This window comes from Hemicordylus capensis, chromosome 4 (genome assembly GCF_027244095.1).
Source record: "Hemicordylus capensis ecotype Gifberg chromosome 4, rHemCap1.1.pri, whole genome shotgun sequence".
NCBI classification, from domain to species: Eukaryota; Metazoa; Chordata; class Lepidosauria; order Squamata; family Cordylidae; genus Hemicordylus; species Hemicordylus capensis.
Window position 1 is genome coordinate 140,721,459 of NC_069660.1, and position 14,538 is coordinate 140,735,996.

General features: G+C 43.7%; 1 protein-coding gene across 4 annotated transcripts in view; it reads right to left on the minus strand.

The window, feature by feature from the left end:
- CFH (complement factor H) overlaps nucleotides 1-6,589 on the minus strand; it is a 154,297-nt gene extending 147,708 nt beyond the window's left edge. Inside the window, exon 1 of one of the 4 annotated variants that reach the window (XM_053242984.1) lies at nucleotides 6,209-6,589. In XM_053242984.1, the coding sequence (XP_053098959.1) occupies nucleotides 6,209-6,275 (67 nt within the window). In that variant the 5' untranslated portion in view covers nucleotides 6,276-6,589. The remainder of the gene's footprint in view (nucleotides 1-6,208) is intronic. The other 3 variants (XM_053242982.1, XM_053242980.1, XM_053242981.1) reach the window with 3 other exon arrangements.
- Between the last annotated feature and the right edge of the window lie 7,949 nt (nucleotides 6,590-14,538).

The window sequence follows — 14,538 nt, forward strand, 5'->3', positions numbered from 1 at the left end:
GTTTTCAACTTCCTTGTTGAAAGGCAATATATAAATATTAATTATGATTATTTCTTTGTAACTGGAGATAGCACGTACAGCTACAATGATTAATAACCATTGACAGATTTGTTGTTCATCACTTTTCTGCCTGTATTGCATCTGCAAGTTCACAACCAGCAGAGTTGTCCAGGGTTGTGACTAGTACGTGCTCCCACTTTCTTTAATCAGAATTTGGAGCCATCAGTTATCTGCTGTGCTGTGTTTAATGAATTCTTTGCAGATAAAATCTCTCGTATTTGGGCAGACTTAGATGGAGACTCCACAATTGGCTCTTTTGTGGTTGAACTGGATTGGTTTCAGTTTGTGACTCCTGAGGATCTGGACAAGCTGCTTGGAGCAATGAGGAGCAAACCACTTGTTCTCTTGACCCTTGTCCAACATGGCTTGTTCTATCTAGCGGGGAGGCTGTTGTAGGAGGCCTGGTAGAAATCATACATCTTCGTTGAGGGAGGGCAGGATGCCTCCTTGTCTTAAGGAGGCAATTATTAGACCTATTCTAAAGAAGCCTGCATTAGATCCCTCAGAGTTGAGCAACTATAGGCCTGTCTCCAACCTCCTGTGGTTGGGCAAGATAACTGAGAGGGTGGTGGCCTCTCAGCTCCAGACGGTCTTGGAGGAAACCGATTATCAAGACCCATTTCAAACTGGCTTTCAGGCAGGCTATGGGTTATGACTGCCTTGGTCGACCTGATGGATGATCTCCATTTGGGAATTGACATAGGAAGTGTGACCCTTTTGGATCTCTCGGCAGCTTTTGATACTATCAACTACAGTATCCTTCTGGAATGTCTGAAAGTGCCGGGGTTAGGAGGCATTGTTTTACAGTGGTTCCGCTCCTACCTCTTGGACAGATTCCAGATGGTGTTGATTGGAGACTGTTGCTCTTCAAAATCTGAGCTTATGTATGGCGTCCCTCGGGGCTCTATACTGTCTCCTATGCTTTTTAACATCTACATGAGATGCTGGGAAAGATCATCAGGGGATTTGGTGCGGGATGTTATTAGTATGCTGATGACCCCCAGATCTACTTCTCCATGTCAACGTCATCAGGAGATGGCACAACCTCCCTAAATGCCGGTCTGGAAGCAATAATGGGCTGGATGAGGGAGGATAAACTCAGACTGAATCCAGATAAGAAAGAAGTACTTAATGTGTGGGGTCGTAACTCAGGAGACGATTTTGATCTAACTGTTCTAGATGGGGGTCACACTTCCCCAAAAGGAACAGGTACACAGTCTGGGGGTACTTCTGGATCCACACATCTCCCTGGTATCTCAGGTTGAGATGGTGGCCAGAGGGGCTTTCTACCAGCTTCAGCTGATACACCAGCTGCATCCATTTCTTGAGATGAATGACCTCAAAACGGTACATATGCTGGTAACCTCCAGACTTGACTTCTGCAATGAACTCTACGTGGGGCTGCCTTTGTATGTAGTTTGGAAACTCCCGTTGGTACAGAATGCAGCGGCCTGGTTGGTCTCTGGGTCATCTCAGAGAGACCACTTTACTCCTTTGCTGATAGGGCTACACTGGCTGCCAATAGGTTTCCAGGAAAAATACAAGGTGCTGGGTATAACCTATAAAGCCTTAAACGGCTTGGGCCCTGGGTATTTAGGAGAACATCTTCTTGATTATGAGCCCCACTGCCTATTGAGGTTGTGGCCTGGTGGCCACACGGAGGCAGGCCTTCTCGGTTGCGGCCCCCGAGATTGTGGAATGTGTTCCCTACTGAAATACGATCCTCCCCATCTCTGACAATTTTTTAAAAGCATTTGAAAACCCACCTCTTCACCCAAGCTTTTTCAGCTTTTAAAATTGTTTAGGTTTTAATCTGTGTTTGATTTTAAATTATTTAAATTGTTTTAAGTTTCTGTGTATGTTTTTAACTTGTTTTTATGTTATTGTTAACCACCCAGATGGAAGTTTGGGGCGGTGTAAGAATCTGATAGATAGATAGATAGATAGATAGATAGATAGATAGATAGATAGATAGATAGACAGATAGATAGAGTCATCTATGCTAGTGGCCATCACCATATCTTGAGAGAACAAATCCTGTAGATTAATTATTCTCTAAGTATTTCCTCTTGTCTATCCTAAATCTAAGGGTGTTGCAATGTTGGAGGCAGTCCTGGGACTAGATTTGAATATCCCCCACCCCCGGCCACATCCCCTGATGCCAGCCATGCCCCTGACACCAATGCATCTTCACTAGGGGGCATGGCCAGTATTGGGAAATAGATGCACCGACTGCTGGCCTCTTCCAACTGATGAGCACTCCACTCAAGTGCTCACCAATTGAGTGCTTCCTTTCCCTTGCTCCAAGTAAGAGAGAAAAGGGACGCACCCAGTTGTCAAGCACTTAAGCAAATCACTGGCTGGCTGGGAAAGGCTGTGGCAGTGCCACAGTACTTGCGCTGGCATCATAAGCATGCAGATGCACTGATGTGTTTGTGGGGGGGTGAAGGTTGCAATCTGGCAGTGGGGCACAGATGAGCCTTACACTGGCCTCTCCCTGCCAGTGAGTGTTTCATTATCCATCTGGGTGCTCAGGGAGCAGGGTCCACCAGGCAGCCCCCACACATCAGTGGCCATTTGTCCTCTCCCCCACCCCAACTTCCATGGTGGCTATGCTCCTGGCTGAATTTATCTCTTATCTCTTTTTTATCTTTTTCATACTTTTACACCGCCCAAAACTTACGTCTCTGGGCTCTTATTTCACTAGGGAGCGCATTCCAAAGCCTTGGGGCAGCAACGGAGAAGGCCCGTCCCTGAGCAGCCACCAGACAAGCCGGTGGCAAATGCAGACGGACCTCTCCTGATTATCTCAATGGGCGGCGGGGTTCATTATGAAGAAGACGTTCTCTTAAAAACCCAGGGCCCAAGCTGTTTAGCGCTTTATAGGTTATGACCAACACCTTGTAATTTGCCCGGAAACATATTTGCAGCCAGTGTAACTCCTTCAATATGGGAGTAATATGGTCTCTCCTAGATGACCCAGAGACCAGCCTGGCTGCCACATTCTGGACCAACTGTAATTTCCAGACTACATACAAGGGCAGCCCCACATAGAGTGCATTGCAGTAATCCAGTCTGGAGGTTACCAGCAGATGTACCACTGTTTTAAGGTCGTCTAACTCAAGAAACAGACGGAGCTGGTGTATAAGCCAAAGCTGATAGAAGGCACTTCTGGCCACTGTCTCAACCTGGGACACCAAGGAGAGACTTGGATCCAGAAGCACCCCTAGATTGCGTACCTGTTCCTTCTGGGGAAGTGTGACCCCATCCAGAAGAGGCAGATCAAAATCATCTCCCGAGTTCCAGCCCAGCACAAAGAGTACCTCCGTCTTATCTGGATTCAGTCTCAGTTTGTTATCCCTCATCCAGCCCATTACCGACTCCAGGCAGGCATTTAGGAAGGTTATGCCCTCTCCTGATGATGCTGACATGGAGAAATAGATTTGGGTGTCATCAGCATACTGATAGCACCCTGCACCAAATCTCCTGATGATCTCTCCCAGCGGTTTCATGTAGATGTTAAACAACATCGGAGACAATACGGAGCCCTGAGGGACATCATACAAAAGTTCAGATTTTGAAGAACAGCAGTCTCCAAGGGACACCATCTGGAACCTGCCCGAGAGGTAGGAGCGGAACCACTGCAAAGCAGTGCCTCCCACCCCCAACCCCCTCAGACGCTCCAGAAGGATACTATGGTCGATAGTATCAAAAGCTGCCGAGAGGTCCAAAAGGACCAACAGAGTCACACTTCCTCTGTCAATTGCCAGTTGGAGATAATCCATCAGACCGACCAAGGCAGTCTCCACCCCATAGCCAGCTCGGAAGCCAGTTTGAAATGGGTCTAGATCAGGGGTGTCAAACTCTGGCCCTCCAGCTGTTGTTGGCCTACAACTCCCATCATCCCCAGTCACCATGGCCAGTAGCCAGGGATGATGTAGGCCAGCAACATCTGGAGGGCCTCAGTTTGACACCCCTGGTCTAGATAATCCGTTTCCTCCAAGACTGTCTGGAGCTGGGAGGCCACCACCCTCTCAATTATCTTGCCCAGCCATGGAAGGTTGGAGACAGGCCTGTGATTACTCAGCTCCGAGGGATCCAAGGTATGCTTCTTTAGAAGCGGTCTAATAATTGCCTCCTTAAGACTAGGAGGCATCCTACCTTCCCTCAGAGATACATTTATTATCTCTACCAGGCCTCCTACAACAGCCTCCCTGCTAGATCGAACAAGCCATGTCAGGCAAGGGTCAAGAGGACAGGTGGTGGGCCGCACCGTGTGTCACAATTTCCTGTGTGTCATTGGATGATCCTGGGTTCTAGCATCATAGGAGGAGTAAAACTTCTATCTACTTTCTCCTCACCACGACGTAATTATATAAATATTGTATAGTTGTGTAAAGCTCTGTTATGTCCATCTTAGCAACCTTTTCTCTGAACTAAAAAGCCCTCATATATTCTAGCCTTTCCTCAAAGGGAAGAAGCTACAGCCTCCTGGGCACTTTCCAGATGGCACACTACAACAGTGTCACTATGTGATCATTAAGTGTGCTTCCGTACTGCTGTGTTTCAACATTGCAGTCTCTCCACAGTCAGCAAGGTGCCGTTCACATTTCCGATGCTTTCTTTCGGATTCTATTCTTGCATTTTAGTCCTACAACGTTGCAATTCTGCTGCAGAAAAATAGCTGTATTTTTTCGTTGTAGGAGGGTTGTGCAAGCTATTTACGTTTTCAAAACGATCCTGCCAAACCGAAGCATTTTACTGCTAAACAGCATGTAATCTGGAAAGCGCCCTGATCATTTTGTTTTCTCTTTTCTGCACCATTGCCAGTTCCATGATCCCTTTTGAGATGGAATGACTGGAACTGTACATGATGTTCCAAGTGTGGTTACACCATAGATTTGTCTTATACCATTAGCAGTTTCATTTTCAATCCCTTTCCCAACATTGCCTTCTACAGAGCTGCTGCATACTGAATCAATATTTTCACTGAGCTAACCACCAACCCACCCACCCTCGCCCCGGACGTCTTCACTGGTTTGTCACCAGATCCCCTTAGTGTATTTGTGGAGTTAGGGTTTTTGTCCCAAGGGGCATAATTTTTAACTTACTTACACTGAATCACATTTCCCTTTTTTGTTGTCCATTCACTCAGTTTGGAGAGATCCTTTTGAAGCTCTTTGCAACTCATTTTTTGTTTTCACCACAAGCTACACACGGCAGAATTTCCTCTTTGATGCCATCATTAAATGCTCAGGAATCTTGTCCCCCTTTGCTGCTGGCCACCATACTTGTACACTTGAAGAAAATCTAAGCAATTACATGGAATATTCTCTCTCTCTCTCTCTCTCTCTCTCTCAGTTCAGCAAGATGGAGAACAAGGTTTGACTCAATATTTAGAGCACACTTATATCAATCTATTCTACCAATATTTAGATGTTATCATAGACACTTAATGAAATAATGTGCTGTATTAAGATGATCCAAATGCATTTCTAAATTACAATTTTTTCTTTCACCAAACCAACTTCACAGGATTGTTGTGATTATAAATATAAGCCATGTACACTGCTCTGGGCTCTTTGGAGGAAGAGGGGGACATAAACCTATATATTAATTGATTGATTGATTAATTAAAAAGCATCTTTCCCTGGTTGCATTGACATTCAGACTGTTGCTGATGTCTATCTTATGTTTCTTTTTAGAATGTGAGCCCTTTGGGGACAGGGTTCCATCTTATTTTTTGTTATTTCTCGAATAAATAATAATAATAATAATATATTATTATTATATAATAATATAGCTGATCGTATGCACACTTACGTGGAAGTAAGACTAATTGAACTCAGCAGAACTTACATCTAAGTAAACATGATTGAGACTGTACTGCACAACCTTATACCCAGCTGAAATCAAAGATGATTCAGACTACTCCGTTCTTTAACTGGCACAATACAAATCTGAAAGGAAATAATCTTAACTTCTTACAGCCTGATCTTATGCACGTGTTCTCAGCAGGTATATTTAAAACTACTTGCACCTTTAGAAAAATACAGAATATAACTTTTGCCTCTATCTATGCAACACTGTCATATGTTATCATTAACTGCAGCTATTTTTTAAAAAATAGGTTATTGCAAAGGCTTACCTTGCTGTGCAGTACACGATGCCCATAGCAGAAGCAGGACAGTATACCCCAGCACATGAAATGTCATCTCAGAGCCTGGCAAAGGGCCCTCACTCCTTTACAATAGCTTCTGCTTAGTTCACTCCTGCCCTCTGCTAGATGCACTTTGCCTTTACCAACTGTCCAGCGAATGACCTTGCTTCAGCTTTTTCTCTCACCTCACCAATCACTTCCCCCTAACCCTTCTGAAATACACACAAGGAGCTCTTTCTTTTTGGACCGCAAGTTATGCAAACTTGGTAAAAAGTATTTCCCCAGTTTCTCAATCAGCTCTGCCCTTCCTGGTCTGTTTGTTTTCAGCCTCTCACACTACACATTCATGAGTCATCTCAGCCAGCCATTCCCAGCTGACCCAAAATTGTTGCTTTGGGCAATCAGCATATATACAAGTTGCCTGAAGGAATCTATTGTTTCCTGGGCAAGGATCTCCCCCTTTTATACCCTGTGTTTAACAAAACAAAACAAAGAAGTATGGTTGGAATTGGCATCTTCAACTCTACCAGAATATTTACACTCTGGGTAGGATTACTGATTTTGCTTATCTCCATGTCTTGTAAAGCTTATCCTGTTTATTTCTGAAGACAATTATACTGCAAAAAGCACAGGAAAGAGCCAGGATGCCCACCCCCTGTCCCGCATCAGTTGGTACAGTCTGTTGATTTGCGGTGTTGTGGGCATGCATGTGCTGTGAATGCATGCACACTGTGATGCCGCATTTAAACCCTTCTCCAGAGGAGAGTAATGTAGAATCCCAGATTCAAAGGCATGCCTGGGCAAAGTCACGGGGACTTTACTGTTAAGGGAAGAAACTCTGCACATGCTCTGAGATATAGTCTCAGATGTTAGAATTTTGTAAAACTAAAGGCAAAACCTTATTCAGCTTTTCTGAGAATAATAAAGAAGTTACCATTTAGATAGCACAAACATGGTGTTGCACAGAATATACAGTATATAAATGATATGGTCTGTGTCTGGAGCATTTAACATACTTTCAGCCCGAGTCTCTAGATTGTCAAATGCCCATGTAAGAGCCAGTGTGGTATAGTGATCAGAGTGTTCAGAGTGTGGTATAGTGATCAGAGAGCCGGCATCACTATTTTCTCCCCATTGCTATCCTATCTGGCTGCTGCTCGCAAACTCTCACAAGAGCTGCCATACGTGGGATTAGCGACAGGTGCATTTAAGAGAATTATATATAAAGAAGATGCTAGAGTTGCCACCTGCTAGTTGAATAGTATAGTGTTGCCCAAGAAACATTTTAATTATTTTCTGCATCTGGTGTCCATTTATACATCATTGGAAATTGATTTTTTCCCCACCTTTAATATCAGAGTGGTTTGCAACTGAACAGTCTTTAGTGTATTTGTGTAAATCTTACATTAAAAAAAGAGAAGGTTGTTCCTTCAAAAATCAGAGAGGAACAGAGAGTGCAGCCTGAAAATCAAGCCCTCTTCTGGCATTCTAATACTGGGAATAGTGGACAACATCCAGAGTAAGTTAGTCTAAGCGCCAATGTAATTAATGAAGTGAGTCATGACTAACTGGTCTCATTAATTTCAACTGGTCTCATTAACTTCTCCCTATTTTAAAAGAGAATTCATAACTCATCTGATATGCTAAAACTATGAATTTAACTTATAGGCAATGCCCAAGCACAATTTGGGCCTGATACAAATTTGTAATGCAGACTCCCTTCCTCCTCTATCAACAATGGATGTCTGTTTATAAAAGCTGGAGAATTAGGTCCTTTCCCTTCTTTAGTTTCCTTTGTTTATGCATCTTACATTTTTAGCTGCCCAATTTCTATTTTTAGCCAGGCATGGCAATATAGCAAGGATGCACCTTAATTATACATGAGTGACAAATGCCCCATTCCCCTGAGATCTTGCATTAGTAGTTCTGTGTACTCTGGAGACCAGAGGTCTAGTTCATTCACCCACATATTTTCTGAGGCATACAAATCTAAGCAACACTGGCTCCCATTTTCTGTAGGATTTCAGTGTCATTAGTTAGTGTGGTGCAACTTCCTTACTTTTCCTGTCGGTCAGATAGCACTCACTCGCTCGTCCTACCCATGCCTAGAAATACTTTCAGAAACAAAGGAATTTTTCATTCTTCAGTGTGCATATTTTCTCTGTCTCTCAGATGACAAGCCCTAGAGCTTCCTGTATAATCTCTCTTTTTCATTCTTGGTTGTAGAGAAGGGCCAGGACCAGCAGCTCCCAGTTCAGTATGTTGCTTCTACTGCTCAGTGTGTGTGTGTGGTGTGTGTGTGTGCATGTGCACATTTATTGAAGCATTTATATCATGTTTTTAAGCTCCATTATAGGACCCTACAAAGATTAGAATAGTTCGGACAATGGTTTTTCCCCTGACACTCTATGGATGTGAAAGCTGGACTTTGAAGAAGCAAGATAGAAAAAGTGTTGACGCTTTTGAACTTTGGTGCTGGAGAAGACTTCTGAGGATACCATGGACAGCCAGGAAAACAAACAAATGGATCATAGAACAGATCGATCAGAATTTTCACTCGAGGCACAAATGACCAGGCTCAAACTATCATACTTCAGACACATTATGCGAAGATCCAGCTCCCTTGAGAAATCCATGCTGGGCAAAGTTGAAGGAAAGAGAAGACTAGGGTGGCCAGCAGCAAGGTGGATGGATTCAATTACAACAGCAATGAATGCACCACTGAGAGACCTTAAAGGCCAAGTTGAAGCTAGATCATCCTGGAGAGAATCTATCTATGTGGTTGCTAAGAGTCAACACTGACTTGACAGAACTTAATTAATCAAATAGGACCCCCAAGGTGGCTCACAGTCTAAATAAAACAACAAACAATAAAATAACACCCCAATGGCCCTTCAGGTAACACTGCGTCTGATTGGCTCCAGAAAATCGTACAAGATGTTACAACATCTGGGCATTCCATATAAGTACAAGGAAAGATGTTTGCATAGGTGCTCTCAGACATTATTGACAATTTAGCCTCATTTTTTAATCCTCATGCTAAGCAACTTATAGGTTAGGCTAGGTCCTCCTAACCTCTGATATTAAGTGCCCCTTTTCCCTACCATGCTAGGACTCTGCTTGTAAAAAAAACCCAACTGCTTCTAAAGAGGCCTAAAAGTTAAGTCCTAGCATGTGTACTTGGAAGTAAATTCCACTCACTGGCTACACAGCTGCAGCATGCTGAGTTCCAGACAATCGCTGCACTGTTGTACAAATGGACGAACACACAATTTTAACAGTTCTCCTTCTCTCTGAAGTAAGGATGCATCACAAAAATATGTCACATGACCCTCAGAGACAAATTGCAATGCACAATAGGGAAGAGGGGGATTAACAAAAACCACCCTTTCTAGGGGGGTGCTTGAACAGTTCATTCCAATGTGGTTCACCTCGAACCAGATCTGGTTCAGAGGATCCATCGTGGACCGAACCAAACCAGGCCCCATTTGGGGGAACTGGTTCGGCAATTGTAAGGGGCGGCCAGGTGGGCGTGGTGAGAGAGGTAATAAGCTCCTTACCCAGCTTATGTGGTTGCCAGCACTGCCGCTTGCCCTCCTGGAGTAACCCCAAGTGCGCTCCTCTCTCCAAGACGGCTCCTTGGTAAAGGAGGGAGGAGCGTGCTTGAGGCAGCTGCGGGAGGGTGAGTGGCAGTGGGCGGTGGTGCCGGCAGCCACATGTGACAGTGCCATGCCTGCCCAGCCACCCCTTACATCTGAAAGAGTCCCCCACCCTGTACTTGTACAGAAGAATCCTCACCGCATTCCCCTTTACAAGTATATTGGCCACCCGAATTGCTGAACTGGTTTGGTCAAATGGACCATACTGGCTGTTTGCTTTGAGCAAACAGGTTTGGAGCAATGTGGTTCAGTTCACATTGATCCGAATTCAAACCGAACCTTGTTTTTTGGTTGCATGCACACCCCTAACCACTGTTCCCTCTTATAGGGATTCCCAGATGTTGTTGACTACAACTCCCAGCATCCCAAGCTGCAATGGCCTTTGGTTGGGGATTATGGGAGTTGTAGTCAACAACATTTGGGAATCCCTGTTAGAGAGAACACTGCCCCTAACCCTCCCCCCTGCCCACAAGATAGGGCAGCAGTCATCTGAAACAGCACACCACACCTGTGCAGTGCCCGTCTGGATGCCAGCCCCTAAGTTCAATTGAACATATTCTCAAGCATGTGTATGTATAGGATGTAACTTGAGGTGCTGCTCACTGCTTATCATGCTGAGTTCCATTAAATTCAGGACTGACTTTCTGGTAAACAGACTGAGGACTGCAGCCTTGAAATCCGATCTGGAGGGGAAATCTGTGAATAGACGACCATCTGAAGATGTATGTATATTTGTAACCAACCATTCTTCCAGCATGCTTGAGATAGTGCTAAATACCTGGCATTTTCCATTATATTGCTTGAGAGATTTTTAGAAGAACTTAACTTGGGAATTAGCATAAAGACATAAAGGAGCAACTGTTTCTGCATACCACAGAATCATTAAACATTAACAAACACCTCTGATTTTTTTGTAATCTCTAAACAGCAGTACAATTCCATTTGTGTACTCAGAAGTAAGATGCACTGAGTTCAATGAGACTTTAGTGCACAGAAAGCTGCAATCCAGTTCATTTTGCTTCCATACTTTAGGTTTATTCCGTTCGAGTTATCTACCTTTCAATCAGTCTCTCTCTTTCTTTCCTTTATTTTCCAACAGTAATCTACTCTAGATGGCAATTGCTTCAGTCTCTTAGGCCAGGACTGAAATGACGTTTATGGTTAATCCTGGCATGGGGATTGTCCAGGGGTGTCCTTTCCCGTAATATAAAAGCAAACATGCTGCTTGCAATGTTTGCTGACCAAACATTGCACCATGGTAGTGAGACAGTGCAATAGGAGATAAAAGCAGAACATACATAACAACAAGGACATTACTTTCTAAACCATTCCATTTTGATGTGCAGTTTATTGTTATAGTGAAGTTGTTGTTTTTAATGGGTGTATGACTAAAAACATTGCGAGATAAACAGTTTTGAAGAACCTGTTTGCACTGCTGAAGATTCAAAGCTATGGTATAGAACAACTTCTTTTCTTTTTAAAATAAGACCCACACACTTTCTTTTTAGATGTTCAAACATTAAGAATGCTAAATGCAAACATTAACAATTTAAAAGCATATCTTGAACTGAACAGGAAGTAATGGGGCAGGGAGGTCAAAATTTAGTCTTCAAAATCTAAAGAGAAAAGGAAGAGCAAGAGAATGTTAACAAATATATAATTGGTCTGCAACCTGAATATTATTAGTTTCTGCAAATATAATGAAACCCATGAGCAAGATGTCTTCAGATGGCATCTGATTTCACATTCAATGTGATATGTTTTTAAATATGAGCAGGTCTCAGATTTTCTCAAGAAATTTTAAATAGGCAGAACCCTCTGACTACATAATTGAACTGCTGTAAGGAGGTTTTTTTTGGCGGGGGGGGGAGTTTGTTTTGATCCAAATACTTAAAGAATATGCAACAACATTCTTTGGGAAATTGAGAGTTCATCCTCAAAGGGGGGCCATCAGCTTCTTGCTACAGGTTGGGAAGAATAAGCTTTCTTAGCAATTGTAAGATGGTTGCAGTGAAGTGGCTCTGGGACTTAGGTTTAGTTGTTACACAGAAAATAAACAGTTTGGTTTCTTCACAAGAAGCTGGTGGATTTCTTTGGAAGTCAGCTGCTTTTTGTGAAAACACACACACACACCAGGCTGTTTAAAGATCTATTACAAGTAATACTTTGGGTCCATGAACACATGACATCCAGTAATTCTTTGTATGTGTTGCCCAGAATTGTTGGACCTTAGACTTGATTCCAAAGAATGTCAGAGGACGCAATGCCAGCACTGCATGGCTCAGCCACAGCCCATAAAGGCCCAGTGTCTGATCAGGACTGTGGCCAGTAGTACTGGATGTTCATTATGAAATGCACAAAATCGGAGGGGATAAGAATAGAATAAAGGGCTATGTTTCCTGATATTCTGTTTGAGATTCTGACTGTTGGGACATCTTAGGAACACCCTTCACATTAAAAAGCATTTTCTGTAGTTCCCAGAATAACCCACAATGTACCCATCCGTCTTGAAATTGCCTTGCCCTTCCTTGATCCAGTTATATTACGAGTCCTAACCACAGTGTAGGCTAAATAATTCCACAGTTCAAATGTACTTGTTGGGGAAACAAGCCTTTGGTTTGCTTGTGCATTTACTGTTCTTAAAGCTGTTACTAAAGCTATAGCAAGTATCCTTTGAGAGACTCCCCAGTGGGATGTTTTCAACATGGCTACCTCTTGCAAAATGCATCTGTGGATTTCATTCTGGAAGAACAGCTGCAGATTGTGCTACATTCATAAATGTTGCCCAAACCCTAAACTTTTAACCATTCATTCTGTACTTCCAGGAGTTGCCTCTGCCAGACTGCTTACACTGTCCTAATGTATCCAATCTGCACCGACCAGAATATATCTCCATTCCAAAGTAGGCTAAATACAATGACTAGTACAGCTGGTGCAGATGTAATGTTTCCCAGCCTCTCTCTTATGGATATGCTATCAGTAAAGCCAAAAGGTTTGCACACTCCAGTCCTTTCGTCTCCCTATTCCTCCCTTCCATGCAAAGTCTCCCTCCCTTCCCTTTTAGCATTAACCATAGTGTAGCATTATGTATACACTGAAGGTAACACATGGTTTGCTATGAGCCATAGTTTGACTGGCTTGCAATTTACTGTGGTTAAAGCTAACCATGGTAGCAGACAATGCTATGCCACCACATTTAATGCCAGAAAGGAGGAATTAGTGGATGAAAAGATGTGGAGAAATGTATCCAAAGTGGACATTCTTTCAGAACATCAGGGCTCCTTCCAAGGAGAAATTTCAAAGAATATAATCAAACGCTTTCTCAGCATCGCAACAAACAGATCAGGAACTCTTAAGTCAGTACTGGCCTGAGAAACTCTGCTTCACGTTTATATTTCTGTAATACAAATATCGTATATTACTATATATTATTGTCCCTTTTATGAATTTGGAACTGTACATTCTGCACTCCCAGAAACGGTGTCTACCAAACCACTTGCACTGCCTAGAAGTTTGCAATCTGCTGCCACCAGAACATGTACATTTCCATAGTCTGATGGCCAAAGTACGTGTGACATTAATCATGTCCTTGGTCCTTGCATATTCCATTTTTTATACACCCTGCAGGATTGGCATCTTGGTGAGGGGGTGTTAATAATTTACCCCCTAACAAAAATGTCTCCCCATGGCTTATTTTGGCTTGGGGGGGATTTTTTGTCAGTAAGGGTGGGCCGCACTCCTCATTCAGCTCCCACAACCGCTGCTCTCCTCCTATCCCTTTCCCCACTCTAAAAAGAAATTGTCCCCCCTGCCCTTTCCACTAGTGAAAGACAAGTGCAGTTTCTACCATTTTCTTGCAGAAACCATGCTTATTGGTTTAGATTAAAACTATAAAAGAGTAATTTATTATTATTTATTATTTTAACAGCCAGTACCTCTTTAGTGAATCTTTGGGATCACTGGTCTACATCCAGAGTATTGTTGCATAAGGGTAATGCTTGTGTGCAAGAGCAAGGGCATTGTGTAAAGAGAGAAGCCACTGTTCCAGACTAGTTCTTGTGCTGCTGGAAGATGTTGAATTGATTGATTGATTGTTAAATTTATACCCCGCCTTTCATTAAGAAAATCCCAAGGCAGCTCACAATAAAATTTAAAAACAAGATTATAAAAATGACACATTAAAACATTGAGCTAAAAATATAAAAACACATCTGATTTAAAAATAAAAAAATAAAAACACAACTAGCTGACCCCACACAGAGCATCTGTGCGGCGCTTTGGGGCCGGCTGTTTCCCCCTCCCTCTTCCTCCTTCCCTGGTCTCTCCTCTCATCCCCTTCCCTCCAGCGCCCCATGCTCTCCAGCCCTCCTCCCCTCCCATTCCTCCCCATACACAGAGCCTCACCGGGCAGCCAAGAAAGGCCCCACCGCCCACTGCCGCTGCCGGTTTTTTCTCCCTCCCTGCCGTGGCGGCGGCTTTTCTCTTCCCCCTTCTGCCCTCCTGCCACCGCCGCCACCACTTTTCTCTTCCCCCACTCCACCCGCCCACTGCCGCTTTTCTCTGCCCGCCCACTGCTGCCTTTCTCTCCCCCCGCCCGCCCGCTGCCTGCCCGCCACCCGCCCGCCGCCTTTCTCTCCCTGCCTCCCGCTGCCACTTCTC